This window comes from Aquarana catesbeiana, linkage group LG02 (assembly GCF_042186555.1).
Source record: "Aquarana catesbeiana isolate 2022-GZ linkage group LG02, ASM4218655v1, whole genome shotgun sequence".
NCBI classification, from domain to species: domain Eukaryota; kingdom Metazoa; phylum Chordata; class Amphibia; order Anura; family Ranidae; genus Aquarana; species Aquarana catesbeiana.
The window spans coordinates 557224129-557238748 of NC_133325.1; the positions used below are offsets into that span (position 1 = coordinate 557224129).

The window sequence follows — 14620 nt, forward strand, 5'->3', positions numbered from 1 at the left end:
GAGATCTCTCTCATTCAGATCCAGTTATGATTGGTGGGGAGCTGTAAAGCTTCCTGGTGGTAAAGCTAAGTTGGGTTCAAACTATGGTCTGAACATGCCTGAGTTCATCCCTGCTAATTAGTTGTCAAAAAACTTCTAAAATAAGACATCTCTGCTGCTTTATAATGGTGTAAAAAGTTTAGAATATTAATGGTTACTAAAGCGGAGTTCCACCCAAAAGTGGAACTTCTGCTCATCTTATTCCTCCCCCCTTCCGGTGGCACAATTGGAACCTTTTGGGGGGAGGGGGGACAAAGTATCAGCTATCCTTTTCCACTTCCGGGAGTCCCTGCCGCGGAGCTCCCTCCTCCTCCCTCGGCCGCCGGGCCAATAGGAGAAAGGAGCGGGGCCTCGCGCATGCGCAGCAGGGTTCCCGGCATGAAGCCAAAAGGCTACACTGCTGGGTTCCCTTACTCGCAATGGTGGCGGAGCACCCGACAGCTGATGGAAACATCAGCTGCGGGTGCCGACATCGCTGGACTCCATACAGGTAAGTGTCCATTTATTAAAAACCAGCAGCTACAGTATGCGTAGCTGCTGGCTTTTAATGTTTATTTTTTGGGGGCGAAACACTGCTTTAAAGGTTCACCTTTTGGAACATGTTACATGTTTCAGCTCCTGTCACCATTCCCCCAGATTTTGTGACAGCATGGGGTCAGGGGCGGAGCCAGGGGTGGGGTTGTGGGCGGGGTCAATGGGCCCTGTCAGTTACGCTGTACAGGGCCCCATGATTTCTAACCGCGGCCCTGCCTCTTGGGCATGGACTTCACCAGAGCTTCACAGGTTACCACTGGAATCCTCTTCCACTCCTCCATGACAACATCACAGAGCTGGTGGATGTTAGAGACCTTGTGCTCCTCCACCTTCCGTTTGAGGATTCCCCACAGATGCTTAAATAGGGTTTAGGTCTGGAGACATGCTTGGCCAGTCCATCACCTTTACCCTCAGCTTCTTTAACAAGGCAGTGGTCACCTTTAAGGTGTGTTTGGGGTCGTTATCATGTGGGAATACTGCCCTGCAGCCCAATCTCCGAAAGGAGGGATCATGCTCTGCTTCAGTATGTCACAGTACATGTTGGCATTCATGGTTCCCTCAATGAACTGTAGCTCCCCATTGCACTCATGCAGCCCCAGACCATGACACTCCCACCACTATGCTTGACTGTGTGCAAGACACACTTGTCTTTGTAATCCTCACCTGGTTACCGCCACACACGCTTGACACCATCTGAACCAAATAAGTTTATCTTGGTCTCATCAGACCACAGGACATGGTTCCAGTAATCCTTAGTCTGCTTTTCTTCAGCAAACTGTTTGCGGGCTTTCTTGTGCATCATCTATAGAAGAGGCTTCCTTCTGGGATGACAACCATGCAGACCAATTTGATGCAATGTTCGGCATATGGTCTGAGCACTGACAGGCTGGCCCCCCACCCCATGACCTCTGCAGCAATGCTGGCAGCACTCATACGTCTATTTCGACAACCTCTGGATTTGACGCTGAAAACGTGCACTGAACTTCTTCCATGGAGAGGCCTGTTCTGAGTGGAACCTGTCCTGTTAAACTGCTTTATGGTCTTGACCAAAATGACCACCGTGCTGCAGCTCAGTTTCAGGGTCTTGGTAATCTTCTTATAGCCTAGGCCATCTTTATGTAGAGCAACAATTCTTGTTTGTTAGATCCTCAGAGAGTTCTTTGCCATGAGGTGCCATGTTGAACTTCCAGTGACCAGTATGAGAGAATGAGAGCAATAACACCAAATTTAACACAGCTGCTCCCCATTCACACCTGAGACCTTGTAACACTAATGAGTCACATGACACCGGGGAGGGAAAATGGCTAATTGGCCCCAGTTTGGACATTTTCACTTAGGGGTGTACTCACTTTGTGTGTTGAGTTATTTTGAGGGGACAGCAAATTTACAGTTATACAAGCTGTACACTCACTAATTTACATTGTAGCAAAGTGTCATTTCTTCAGTGTTGACACATGAAAAGATGTAATAAAATATTTACACAAATATGAGGGCTGTACTCACTTTTGTGAGATACTGTGTGTATGTACATATATATATATATATATATATATATATATATATATATATATATATATATATATGTGTGTGTGTGTATATAGTGGGGACGGAAAGTATTCAGACCCCCTTACATTTTTCACTCTTTGTTATATTGCAGTCATTTGCTAAAATCATTTAAGTTCATTTTTTTTTCCTCATGAATGTACACACAGCAACCCCATATTGACAGAAAAACACAGAATTGTTGACATTTTTGCAGATTTATTAAAAAAGAAAAACTGAAATATCACATGGTCCTAAGTATTCAGACCCTTTGCTGTGACACTCATATATTTAACTCAGGTGCTGTCCATTTCTTCTGATCATCATTGAGATGGTTCTACACCTTCATTTGAGTCCAGCTGTGTTTGATTATACTGATTGGACTTGATTAGGAAAGCCACACACCTGTCTATATAAGACCTTACAGCTCACAGTGCATGTTAGGGCAAATGAGAATCATGAGGCAAAAGAAACTGCCTGAAGAGCTCAGAGACAGAATTGTGGCAAGGCACAGATCTGTCCAAGTGTCATGGTTATGCAATAGAGTTTGTCGATCAGCCTACCTGTCTCCATGTGTTCATCTCTAGAGACCAGCTGCCCCTCACCTGACTGCTTTTGTAACCTCTCCTCTAAGCATGGCCCCACCCCAGGCCCTATCAAGGAACCCTATATTAACCTGTGCACTGCAAGCCAGCAGTGCTGATCAACCATTGTGTGTTAGCCTCCGTGTGTACTTGCTGTGTTTCCTATGTCTGATTCCTGTTACCGACTTTGGCCTGTTCTTAACTATTCCTGTCTGCTCATGACCCTGACCTTTGGCGTGTCCCTGACTATCCCTGTTTGCCTGTGACCCTGAACCTTGGCGTGTACTCTGTTGTCCTTATCTGCTTGTGGCCCCGACCTTGGCTTGTCCCTTACTTCCTTGTTGTTCCAGCCTGCTGCCTCCAGCCTCTTCTCCTGTAGTCTACTGTGAGCGTGAGCTGTGTGACCCTGGGGGCCGCGACCTGGAGCCAGACTGCAGCGCAGTCCATCCTTACCATTAAAGGCTCTGGTGAACACCTGCTGGCTCTTAGACTCCGCGCCCTGGGGAATCTATGCTCTAGCTCCCAGTGGGATTTGTGTCAGTGATCCAGTAGACCTGCTTCCTGAACCTCCCAGGGGTCTATCCGCAGCAGTCAGTCCTAGGGTCCACTACCTAGCGGTGCACTTCTGACTCCTACAGAGTGCATCTGTCACCTAGCCTCAAGGTGACCTGGCAGTTTGATCAGCCATGGACCCGGCTGATGTGCCGCTACCCACAGATGATCCGCTGCAGGGCTTAGTTCGCAGACTTGAGACCCAGGAATCGCATCAGACCCAAGTGATGCGATTCCTTCAGGATTTGGCATCCCGTTTTGAACAGGTTCAGGCCTCATTAGGACCCCCGGTTCAACAACCTCAAACGCTATCTGCTGCTGCACCTATCGCACCAGTCGCAGCCACACATTCATTGCAACTGCCAGCTCCGGCCCGTTTCTCTGGGGACTCAAAGGCTTGCAGGGGGTTCCTTAGCCAGTGCACGATTCATTTTGAACTTCAGGCCCAAAACTTCCTGTCCGATCGGGCAAAAGTAGCCTATATTATATCCCTTCTGTCCGGCGAGGCGCTAGCTTGGGCTGCCCCTCTGTGGGAACTGAATGATCCAGTGGTTTATAGCCTGTCTGATTTCTTGAAACTTTTTCGAAATATCTTCGAGGAACCGGGTCGTGTCTCCTCAGCGGCTAGCACTCTTTTACCTCTCCGTCAAGAGTCCGCTTCTGTGGGACAGTATGCTCTTCAGTTCCGTATCCTCACAGCTGAATTGAGCTGGAATAATGAGGCCCTAGTTGCAACCTTTTTACATGGCCTCTCTGATAGAGTGAAGGATGAATTAGTAGGAAGATCCCTTCCTGTTGATCTGGACGGTGTCATCACCTTGTGTAACCAGATCGATATTCGCTTTCAGGAGAGGGCCCTGGAAAAAAGACACCAGCACTCCCCGTTCCTTAGGCAGCTTGAGCTCCCAGTCCCTCCTGTTCGATCCGAGGAGCACCCCCTGACCGCTGAGAAACCTATGCAGCTGGGCTGGACCAAGTTGTCTCCTGAAGAACGCGTTAGGCGCAGAACTCTGGGCCTGTGCCTCTACTGTGGGGCCAAAGGTCATTTTCGTGACACTTGTTCTCTTCGTCCGGAAAAACGATCGGGGCTAATACATCTGGAAGGTGGAGTCTTAGACCCTGAAGTATCACCTTCACCTTCTCGTCTTCTTCTTTCTGTGTTCCTTCATGTCGGCGCTTCCTTTCGTTCGGTCTCGGCACATCTGGATTCTGGAGCCGCTGGCAATTTCATGGACTGGGGAACTGCGTCTTCCATGAGACTTACCCTTTTGCCCCTTACAACGCCATTGGTGGTCTTGGCGATTGATGACACTGTTCTCCCAGGGGGCCCTATCCGCTTCCAGACCCTCCCTGTTAAGATGTTGGTAGGGACACTCCACCAGGAGTGGATATCCTTCCTTGTCCTATCTAAGGCTTCGTCTCCTATCATATTAGGTCTTCCTTGGTTACGGCTCCATTCTCCACATGTTGACTGGACTGCTGGACAGATCTTGACTTGGGGATCCTCCTGTTCCTCCTCCTGCCTACTCAAGGTTACCCCAAAAGAGAATCCTCCTGTTGCCACCATCCCAGTATCTTCTGCTCTTCCCGCTGCGTATAGCGATTTCTGGAATGTCTCCTGCAATAGTCGGGCTGAGGCACTCTCTGGGTCGTGTGGCGCTCTGGATGAGAAGCCTACCTGTGAACCTGAGCCGATCAATCACTCCAGTTTGCATGGCCATTTCTCTTTGCCTGTCCCTGGACCCCCTTGGACACACACCCAGGCTGACTCGTCCACCAGTTCCACAGTCGCTACGCCCTGCGATGCAATTCTGGTGGTCGCTGCACCTGGCAATGCTGTCCAGTCGGCCTCTGCACCAGTCCAGCCTATGCCCAGTGAGCTTCCTGCTTCTTGTTCAGGACCTTCTGTAACCTGGCCTCACCCTACTGCTACTACGTCCTTTCAAACCTGTTTAAGAGCCTCAATCCATCCTTTGGATAGACTGCCTCATTTGGCCAGGTGGGGTTTTCAATCTTTTGTTCAGGACTCTCTGTATTCTGTTTGTGTTTCCGCTATCCAGCTTAACTTTTTTGACACGTCACCTTTTAACCAACCTGACCTCAGGGATCCACTGACCTCTACCCAGTCTGATGGTCCTGTGTTGGATGTCCAGCACATCTTTAAGGGTCTGGGGGACCTTGCTCAGACTTCTGATGGTCTTCTCGTGCCCTTACCCATTTCTAAAAAGCCTTTAGTCCTCAATAAGTCCTTTCGTCCTCTCCTTACCTCGGTTCCGGTCTCTGAGGATAATCTAAAGTACGAGGTTAGTCAAGTTTTGGATTCCCGGCTCTGTAAAGGCATTCTTCAGTACCTCGTACATTGGAAAGGGTTTGGTCCAGAGGAGAGGTCTTGGATCACTGCATCTGAGGTCTTTGCTCCTCGTCTATTGAGGAGGTTCCATCTGGAGTTTCCCTTTAAGCCTGGGCACAGGTGGGGGAAGGGGAGGTCTCATAAGAGGGGGGTACTGTCATGGTTATGCAATAGAGTTTGTCGATCAGCCTACCTGTCTCCATGTGTTCATCTCTAGAGACCAGCTGCCCCTCACCTGACTGCTTTTGTAACCTCTCCTCTAAGCATGGCCCCACCCCAGGCCCTATCAGGGAACCCTATATTAACCTGTGCACTGCAAGCAAGCAGTGCTGATCAACCATTGTGTGTTAGCCTCCGTGTGTACTTGCTGTGTTTCCTACGTCTGATTCCTGTTACCGACTTTGGCCTGTTCTTAACTATTCCTGTCTGCTCGTGACCCTGACCTTTGGCGTGTCCCCAACTATCCCTGTTTGCCTGTGACCCTGAACCTTGGCGTGTACTGTGTTGTCCTTATCTGCTTGTGGCCCTGACCTTGGCTTGTCCCTTACTTCCTTGTTGTTTCAGCCTGCTGCCTCCAGCCTCTTCTCCTGTAGTCTACTGTGAGCGTGAGCTGTGAGACCCTGGGGGCCGCGACCTGGAGCCAGACTGCAGCGCAGTCCATCCTTACCATTAAAGGCTCTGGTGAACACCTGCTGGCTCTTAGACTCTGTGCCCTGGGGAATCTATGCTCTAGCTCCCAGTGGGATCTGTGTCAGTGATCCAGTAGACCTGCTTCCTGAACCTCCCAGGGGTCTATCCGCAGCAGTCAGTCCTAGGGTCCACTACCTAGCGGTGCACTTCTGACTCCTACAGAGTGCATCTGTCACCTAGCCTCAAGGTGACCTGAAACCAAGGTTACGAAACAATTTCTGCTTCACTTAAGGTTCCTAAGAGCACAATGGCCTCCATAATCCTTAAATGGAAGACGTTTGGGACAACCAGAACCCTTCCTAGAGCTGGCCGTCCGGTCAAACTGAGCTATCGGGGAGAAGAGCCTTGGTGAGAGATTTAAAGTAGAACCCAAAGATCACTGTGGCTGAGCTCCAGAGATGCAGTCGGGAGATGGGAGAAAGTTGTAGAAAGTCAACCATCACTGCAGCCCTCCACCAGTCAGGGCTTTATGGCAGAGTAGCCCGAAGGAAGCCTCTCCTCAGTGCAAGACACATGAAAGCCCACATGGAGTTTGCTAAAAAAACACCTGAAGGACTCCAAGATGGTGAGAAATAAAATTCTCTGGTCTGATGAGACCAAGATAGAACTTTTTGGCCTTAATTCTAAGCAGTATGTGTGGAAAAAAACAGGCACTGCTCATCACCTGTCCAATACAGTCCCAACAGTGAAGCATGGTGGTGGCAGCATCATGTTGTGGGGGTGTTTTTCAGCTGCAGGGACAGGACGACTGGTTGAAATCGAGGGAAAGATGAATGCGGCCAAGTACAGGCATATCCTGGACGAAAACCTTCTCCAGAGTGCTCAGGACCTCAGACTGGGCCGAAGGTTTACCTTCCAACAAGACAATGACCCTAAGCATACAGCTAAAATAATGAAGGAGTGGCTTCACAACAACTCCGTGACTGTTCTTGAATGGCCCAGCCAGAGCCCTGACTTAAACCCAATTGAGCATCTCTGGAGAGACCTAAAATGGCTGTCCACCAACGTTTACCATCCAACCTGACAGAACTGGAGAGGATCTGCAAGGAGGAATGGCAGAGGATCCCCAAATCCAGGTGTAAAAAACTTGTTGCATCTTTCCCAAAAAGACTCATGGCTGTATTAGATCAAAAGGGTGCTTCTACTAAATACTGAGCAAAGGGTCTGAATGCTTAGGGCCATGTGATATTTCAGTTTTTCTTTTTTAATAAATCTGCAAAAATGTCAACAATTCTGTGTTTTTCTGTCAATATGGAGTGCTGTGTGTACATTAATGAGGAAAAAAATGAACTTAAATTATTTTAGCAAATGGCTACAATAAAACAAAGAGTGAAAAATTTAAGGGAGTGTGAATGCCTTCCGTCCCCACTGTGTATATATATATATATATATATATATATATATATATATATATATATATATATATAAAGAATCTAAATAAAGATGTAACTATGTAACTATGATAATAAGGATTGTGATGATCATTTATTTCAGGCATTAAAGCAGAACGTAGAAGATAGAGAATCCAAGAATAAAACAGAGGGTAAAAAAACAAAGGGGAAAAAGGAAGATACCGGTACTACAGACACAGAAGAAAAATCCCAAGGTGAAAAAGAAATTTGAATAAAGAATGTAAACAAGAAGAAATGTGAACAAAGAATACCCCATGAATAGAATAAGGGGAATAAAAATATCCATATATAGTGTTCAGTACTGGGTCACTGGAACCTTGGTGGTTTACTAGGCTTGTGTGAAAAAGCTTTGATTGTAATAAGCATCCAAATAGATTGGACTGTAATGGCCTTGTTCCATAAATGATTTAATTGATTTGATACACACTTGTTTTGTCTTTTCCTATGATTGCATCCGCATATTGAGGTTCAATCTTAAGCCCCCCTTCACACAGGTGCGGTTTTGAAATTGTGCTACTTCTGCGCGATTTGCACTGCCGATTTCATTGCGGCTTGCCACTTCATACAGCAGAAGTCTATGCAAGTCACAATGAAATTTGCAAAAAGTAGTGAAGGAACCTATTTCAAAGTCGCTGCGACATGACTCGCGGCAATTTGAATAGTTCAATTGCTGACAATGGGATGCGACTTGTCATGTGATTTGAACTGTCAAATCGCATGAGAAATCGCATCAGTGGGAAAGGGGGCTAGGACAGATAAGATCAATCTTAGTTAAAATGTGCCAACTCAAATCTGACAAAATAAGGCCAGCCATACACGGAGCAAATTTGTTTCCTGCAATCACAGGTTGCACAGGTTGAAATAAAGTCGCTTGGTTTCCCCATCAACACAGACAGTGTTGATGCAGGAATTCCTCCTGCCGGGCCAATGTCTTCTCCTGGCGAGGGGAGCGGGAGAAGGTAGGGGAAGTTGTCTCCGCCAGCATAAGACAGTGATTATTGCCAGCAGCTATAGCAGCCACTAGCGATAATCACAGGTAAAACCCAGCATACTGGTTATATCCAAGTTGATCGATTGATCAACTTGGTACATTCAACCTGCCCATACATGGTTCGAATCTTGGCCAGTTCCTGCTGAACCGTGTATGGCCTGCCTAAGATATCTAAATAAATTCAACAACATTGGTCTCAGGAAAGATCTCAGGTTGTACAGGGTGTGCTCATTTTACAAGCTTTTTTTTAAATGTGATTTTACTATAGGGGATTTGCAGAAGCCACAGAATAACTGCCTATGGTTCATGCAGTCTATGAATCAGTCTTTCTCATGCTGGCAATCAAAAAGAACAGTAATATACATACAGTGCGCTGCAGCCCATAATCTCTTTGATTGTGCACTTCAGTATACAATACAAACAAAATGTTTATATCCTTGACATTTGTAATTTAAGCAACCAAGAAAGTAAAAAAGAAGAAGGAAGAAGATAACAAAGCAAAAGAAGTAAAGAAGAAGTCTAAAGAATCCACAGGGGAGAAAAAGGAGAAAGCATTATCACACTTCAGTGCCACAAAAACATCCAAACAAAAAACAGGTGAGATTTGTTATATCAAATGATTTCATAATAGCATATGGTGTAGAAATTAAAAAAATGGTATTATTTAGTACTTTGTACCACATAGATACCAAGCATTTTGTAGTGAAATAAAAAAACATATGAATGCATTATCAATATAGTGTGAAGTAACATCACAATTTTCTTTGGGTGGCTATGCTCACTCCTTCCACAGTAACTATGGAAGAAGCCATTGATGTCACACCAGGCTGTTCTCTTGATTTGCACTACAAAGATGGCTTCCTCTCGTCATCACCATTACAGGGGCAATTAGCAATGTAAAAAAGATAGTTGACAAGTAAGAAAATGTGTTTGTAAATTTACTTAAAGTGTAAGTAAACCCTCCTATCGTTTTCAGCCAAGGAAGCTGCCATCTTTGCCTCTGTTTAATCTACAACTGCCATGATGCTGCACATGTGATCAGTTATGACACCAGCCATTGGATGGTTTGACAGTTTGATTGACAGCACAGCCAATCGGAGTGTTACATTTCCGGCACGTGCCGGAAATGAAACTGTTTTATGGATGGGTTTACTTCTGCTTTAAAGTGATTGTAAAGTCTTGTTTTTTTCTACTAAAATAACAAACATGTTATACTTGCTCCGTGCAGTGGTTTTGCACAGGGCAGCCCGGATACTCCTCTTCTCGGGTCCCTGGCTGGAGCTCCTGGCCCCTCCTTCCTGTTGAGTGCCCCCACAGCAAGCAGCTTGCTATGGGGGCACCGAGTCGAGTCACAGCTCCCTGTGTCTATTCAGACACGGAGCCGCGCCTAGGTCCCACCCTCTCTCTCCTCATTGGCCAACTGAGTTTTATTGACAGTAGCAGGCGCCAATGGCGCCGCTGCTGTATCACAGCCAATCAGGGGGGAGAGTCCCAGATGACTGAGGCATTCATGGACATCACTGGATCGAGAGCTGGCTCAGGTAAGTGTTGGGGGGGGGGGGGAGCTGAAGAGGGCTGCTGCACACATAAGGTTTTTTATCTTAATGTATAGAATGCATTAAGATAAAAAAAACTTTCTGCCTTTATAACCACTTTAAGTTCACAGGAGCTGCATTTCTGGCACAATTAACAGGTATTTCCTTTACTTGCTAAAAATGTTATTTTGATAAAAAAAACAAATGATGCCACCACATCTAAGGACCTGTAAGCTGCAATATATTACATTTTTTCAAGGGTTTTAGGCATAATTTAAAGGTATTTATTTAATTTCAAAAAGGCCTCTGTGCTCCCCCTGACAATTTTTGCTGCCTTCCATTTCTTCCTCCCTATCTTTGTTCAGTCATCTTTTACAGTCATCTTTTACACTAAGTACACCTATGCATTTTTTAGTGCATTTTGCAGTTTACAGAAACGCACTACAGTCCATTTAACATGGTTTACTATGGTACACGTTCACACCCATGTGTTTTTCAGCCAATGCATTTTTGGAAGGGGTCAGGGACTTCTTTTCAGGCAGCAGATTGCGTTTTGTGTGTATTGACCTGCACCAAAACCCAACTGACAGCTGATGACTCATCGCTTGTTAAGGATGCGACAGACAGCTTCCTGGCCCACTCTTTAGCAACCAGCTATACACAGTTTGTTAAAGAGGGAAAAAAAAGCAAAGCGCATGCAAAAAATGCATCAAAAAACACATATTCAAAAATGCACAGCAAAACGCGCCTGAAAACCGCATCGACCGTAACCACATAGATGTTAATCTAGGGTTAGCATCTACTTTTAGGCCAAGATGTTCACCCAGGGTGACTGATAGATAAGGAGACTTTCATAGGATGCGTGGCCTAAAGATGATGATGGAAAAAATTACAAAAAAAGAGAGGATTTAGTACTGTACCAAGACCTGGTGATTGGTAGTTTATAAATAATCTGCATATTTTGTTTTTACATAAAAGCAGGGCTTTTTTTCTGGTGGAACGCCATTCTGCCACCTTTGCCAGAGCATTTCTTCCTCTCCCCTCCTCCTAATTGTATAGCCTACGCCCTGCCCTGCTGCCCGCGGAGGGATCAAACACGAGGGCACCTCCGGCAGAGCACTCCCCCCGTATCCTGTGTGTAGCCCCGGCTCCTCCTCCTATGTAGCCAGCTGCCACTGCCCTGAGGGATCGAATGGTTGCAGCTTGTGAAAGTGGAGGGCAGAGTGATCTGTGCTCCGTGGCTCTTCCCTGCCTCTCAGTGCTGTCCGGGAGATCGGCTTGGTGCTGTGTGTCCCAGTATCTGATCGAGTGATCGTGGATAGTGGTAGGTAGCCAGGCTACCCCTCACTAGCCTCATGTAAACTGGGTGTAAAGAGTACCTATTATCTATTCCTCATATTACTATATATGTGATGTACGAATAACCTATGCCTTGCTCTACGTGTTTTTAAAGTTTTTCAATAAAATTCTTATTTTTATAGATACTTTTGTATTTTTTTGACTATCTCCAGTGCCTTAAAAGTCCATTTAGGGGAACCCCCCTCTTTCTCTTGGATTAATTCTTGGATGTGGCACTCCCTTTCTACTACATGGTCTGCCTGTCCACCCTTTTCTTTCATCTTGAAAAATTGGTAGAAAATACTGCTCCCCGCTGTGACCGGCAACCCATGTAGTATATACTCCTTTTTTTACTTGCAATAGATGCTAATGCACATGCGTACGCATGCGCTGCAACTATTAAATACTGTGAAGAAATATATATATATATTTTCTTTTTCTTTTTCTCATTTTTTTTCCCTTGACTATGTATAGGTCGTGTCTTTCTACATAAACGCGCATGTATAGGTATATTAAGAATTACTACTACTTTCTGTTTTGAAACCCTTGAAATTTTGAAACCAAGTTTTTCCTTTATGATATAGTGATTTATGTACTTGAAAACTTGATAAACTGTCTAGCATCCTCTCCTTATATCCCCCATCTGACTACCCAGGCCCCTATAATAACAAATATGGATATGGAAAAGAATTTTGTGGGTGAGGACTGGAATGCTCTTATGCAGGAATATATTCAAAAATTTGGTGAGAACGAACAGACTGAATCTGAAATTTCATCCCTCTTTTACAAACTGTCCAAAACTCTAGAGAAAAAATCTTCTATGTTTTGGCACATAGAATCCTTTCGAGATTACATTAATCATAATATAAATCCATTCGGGCTCCGTATCCAGATTTTCCCCACCTTAGATGATCTGGATAAGGAATTTAAAGAAACTTGGGAAGGGATCCTCCAGACGTGTTCATTAAAACTCATGGAAACCCTAATAGAGGAGTACACAAAAAGATCAAAAAACCTAGATTTAGAAATCATAAAACTATGCGGACAATTACAAAAATTTAAAACACACAATTCTGTACTCACTAAAGAGAAAAAACTAAAACTACATCTCGAGACATTTAACAGAGAAATTCTTTTTAAGAAAAACCAAAAATTTATGAGAGATAAAAACGCATTTGAAATTGGTAAAACCTACAAATGGAACCAACCAAAATATAACCACAAGGAAAACTCGTATACAGGAACACAAGCTAATTCCAAACAATCTGTCATGCACCCTAATCTCACAAATCACTCAAAACCCAAAACCACATTAGGCACAAAACGCCAATTTCACGGCGACTCAACACACGATCAAAATCTAAAAAAAAAAGCTTCTGATACTACACTTAAATCCACGTATCCCAACTCGGTATCTTCCGAGTCACTCCCCAACCCTTCCACACTTAGAACATTGTCACAAACCTCGTTACTTTCCAGTACTTCACATACATCCACTAAGGCAGAAACAGGACAACAGGATCCATCTTTTTTAGATCAGATCCTAGCAGGGATCAGACCAGTCCCTCCCAACCTCAACACATACACATAACTCACATTGTAGATTCCCAACGAAAGACCCCAACTATACCCAATTCAGATTTGAAAAAGGGACTAAACTTTTGCCCCAGTCATAATTTAGACAAGTTTGAATTCTACAAAGACCTCCAATTATTTGTTCGCAAAATTATTCTAAAAAACTCTATTCCAAACAACAGGGTACCAGAGAGTATACTCCCCAAGAAAATCAGGCATTAGACCATTTAATTTCCCTCCTCGAAGAAAGTGACACAGCAGATCTAATTGAGTCTATAGATCTAACCCGAATTTTACAAGCCATTGAACAACAAGATCTATACTCCAAAGCAATTCCCTCTAAATCCACACTTAAGAAAAAATCAGACCTATATCCACCCCCAAGTACTAGCCCTAATGCTGCAGCGTTTCTAAAATTAGTCATTAATGACTTAGAAAAACTAAAATTGAATACCAAAGGCCCTTCCAACCTTAACAAAAAGGAATTTGATGCACTCAACTCATTAGCAAATAATAAACAAATTACCATTAAACCCTCAGATAAGAGTGGAAATGTCGTTGTCCTAAACAATGAAGACTACTTAAATATGAGCAAAATTCTCGGCAATCCCGACTGGTATCGGAAAATTCCAGCCGGCATTGTCGAGAAATACAACAAGAAATTCTACACTTTGATTGATTCGGCCTTTCTTAATAATACTATCACCAAGCAAACATGGAATTTTGTCAGAAATAACTTCCCAAAGGTCCCTACCTTTTATGCATTGCCAAAAATTCATAAAAACCCTCTCAATCCACCAGGTAGACCAATTATTTCTGGAATAAACTCTATTTGTGACAATGTCAGCAAATTGGTAGACGAGTACCTTAGACCTTATGTATCTGCTTTGCTATCTCATGTAAGAGACACCGTTCACTTATTGCAAATTTTAGAGGAATTAAACATCTCTGATCAAATCCTATTCGTCACAATAGACGTAGAGACATTATACAGTTCCATCCCACACGACAAAGGTTTGGCAGCTATAAAACATATCCTTAAACAAAATCTGGCTAATGATCCAAAGTATGATGAATTTATCCTTGTATTACTCGAATACATTCTTAAACACAATGTCTTCACCTTTAATGGTTCCCACTACCTCCAGGTGCATGGAGTTGCGATGGGGACTTGTTGTGCCCCATCGTATGCTAACCTGTACCTGGGGGAGTGGGAACAAATGTTTTTGACTGATGAGGAATTATCAATCTATACTCGCCACATTGTGGGATGGCTACACTATATCGATTTCTGGATTTAGAAATATACCGGAATGAACAAGGGAAACTCTCCACCAAATTATATAGGAAAGAGACCGCAGGGAATACAATACTCCATGCCACTAGTCACCATCCACAACCCTTAATTAATTCCATTCCTTATTCTCAGTACTTGAGAATTAAATGAAATTGTACTGATGAAGAACATTTTAAAAGAG

The 14620-nt window shown here is 44.3% G+C and overlaps 1 protein-coding gene across 1 annotated transcript in view; it reads left to right on the plus strand.

The window, feature by feature from the left end:
- Positions 1-14620, plus strand: part of TULP1 (TUB like protein 1) — a 112476-nt gene that overhangs the window by 51530 nt on the left and 46326 nt on the right. Inside the window, exons 2-3 of the mRNA XM_073616001.1 lie at positions 7786-7897; positions 9151-9291. Coding sequence (XP_073472102.1) covers positions 7786-7897; positions 9151-9291 — 253 coding nt within the window. The remainder of the gene's footprint in view (positions 1-7785; positions 7898-9150; positions 9292-14620) is intronic.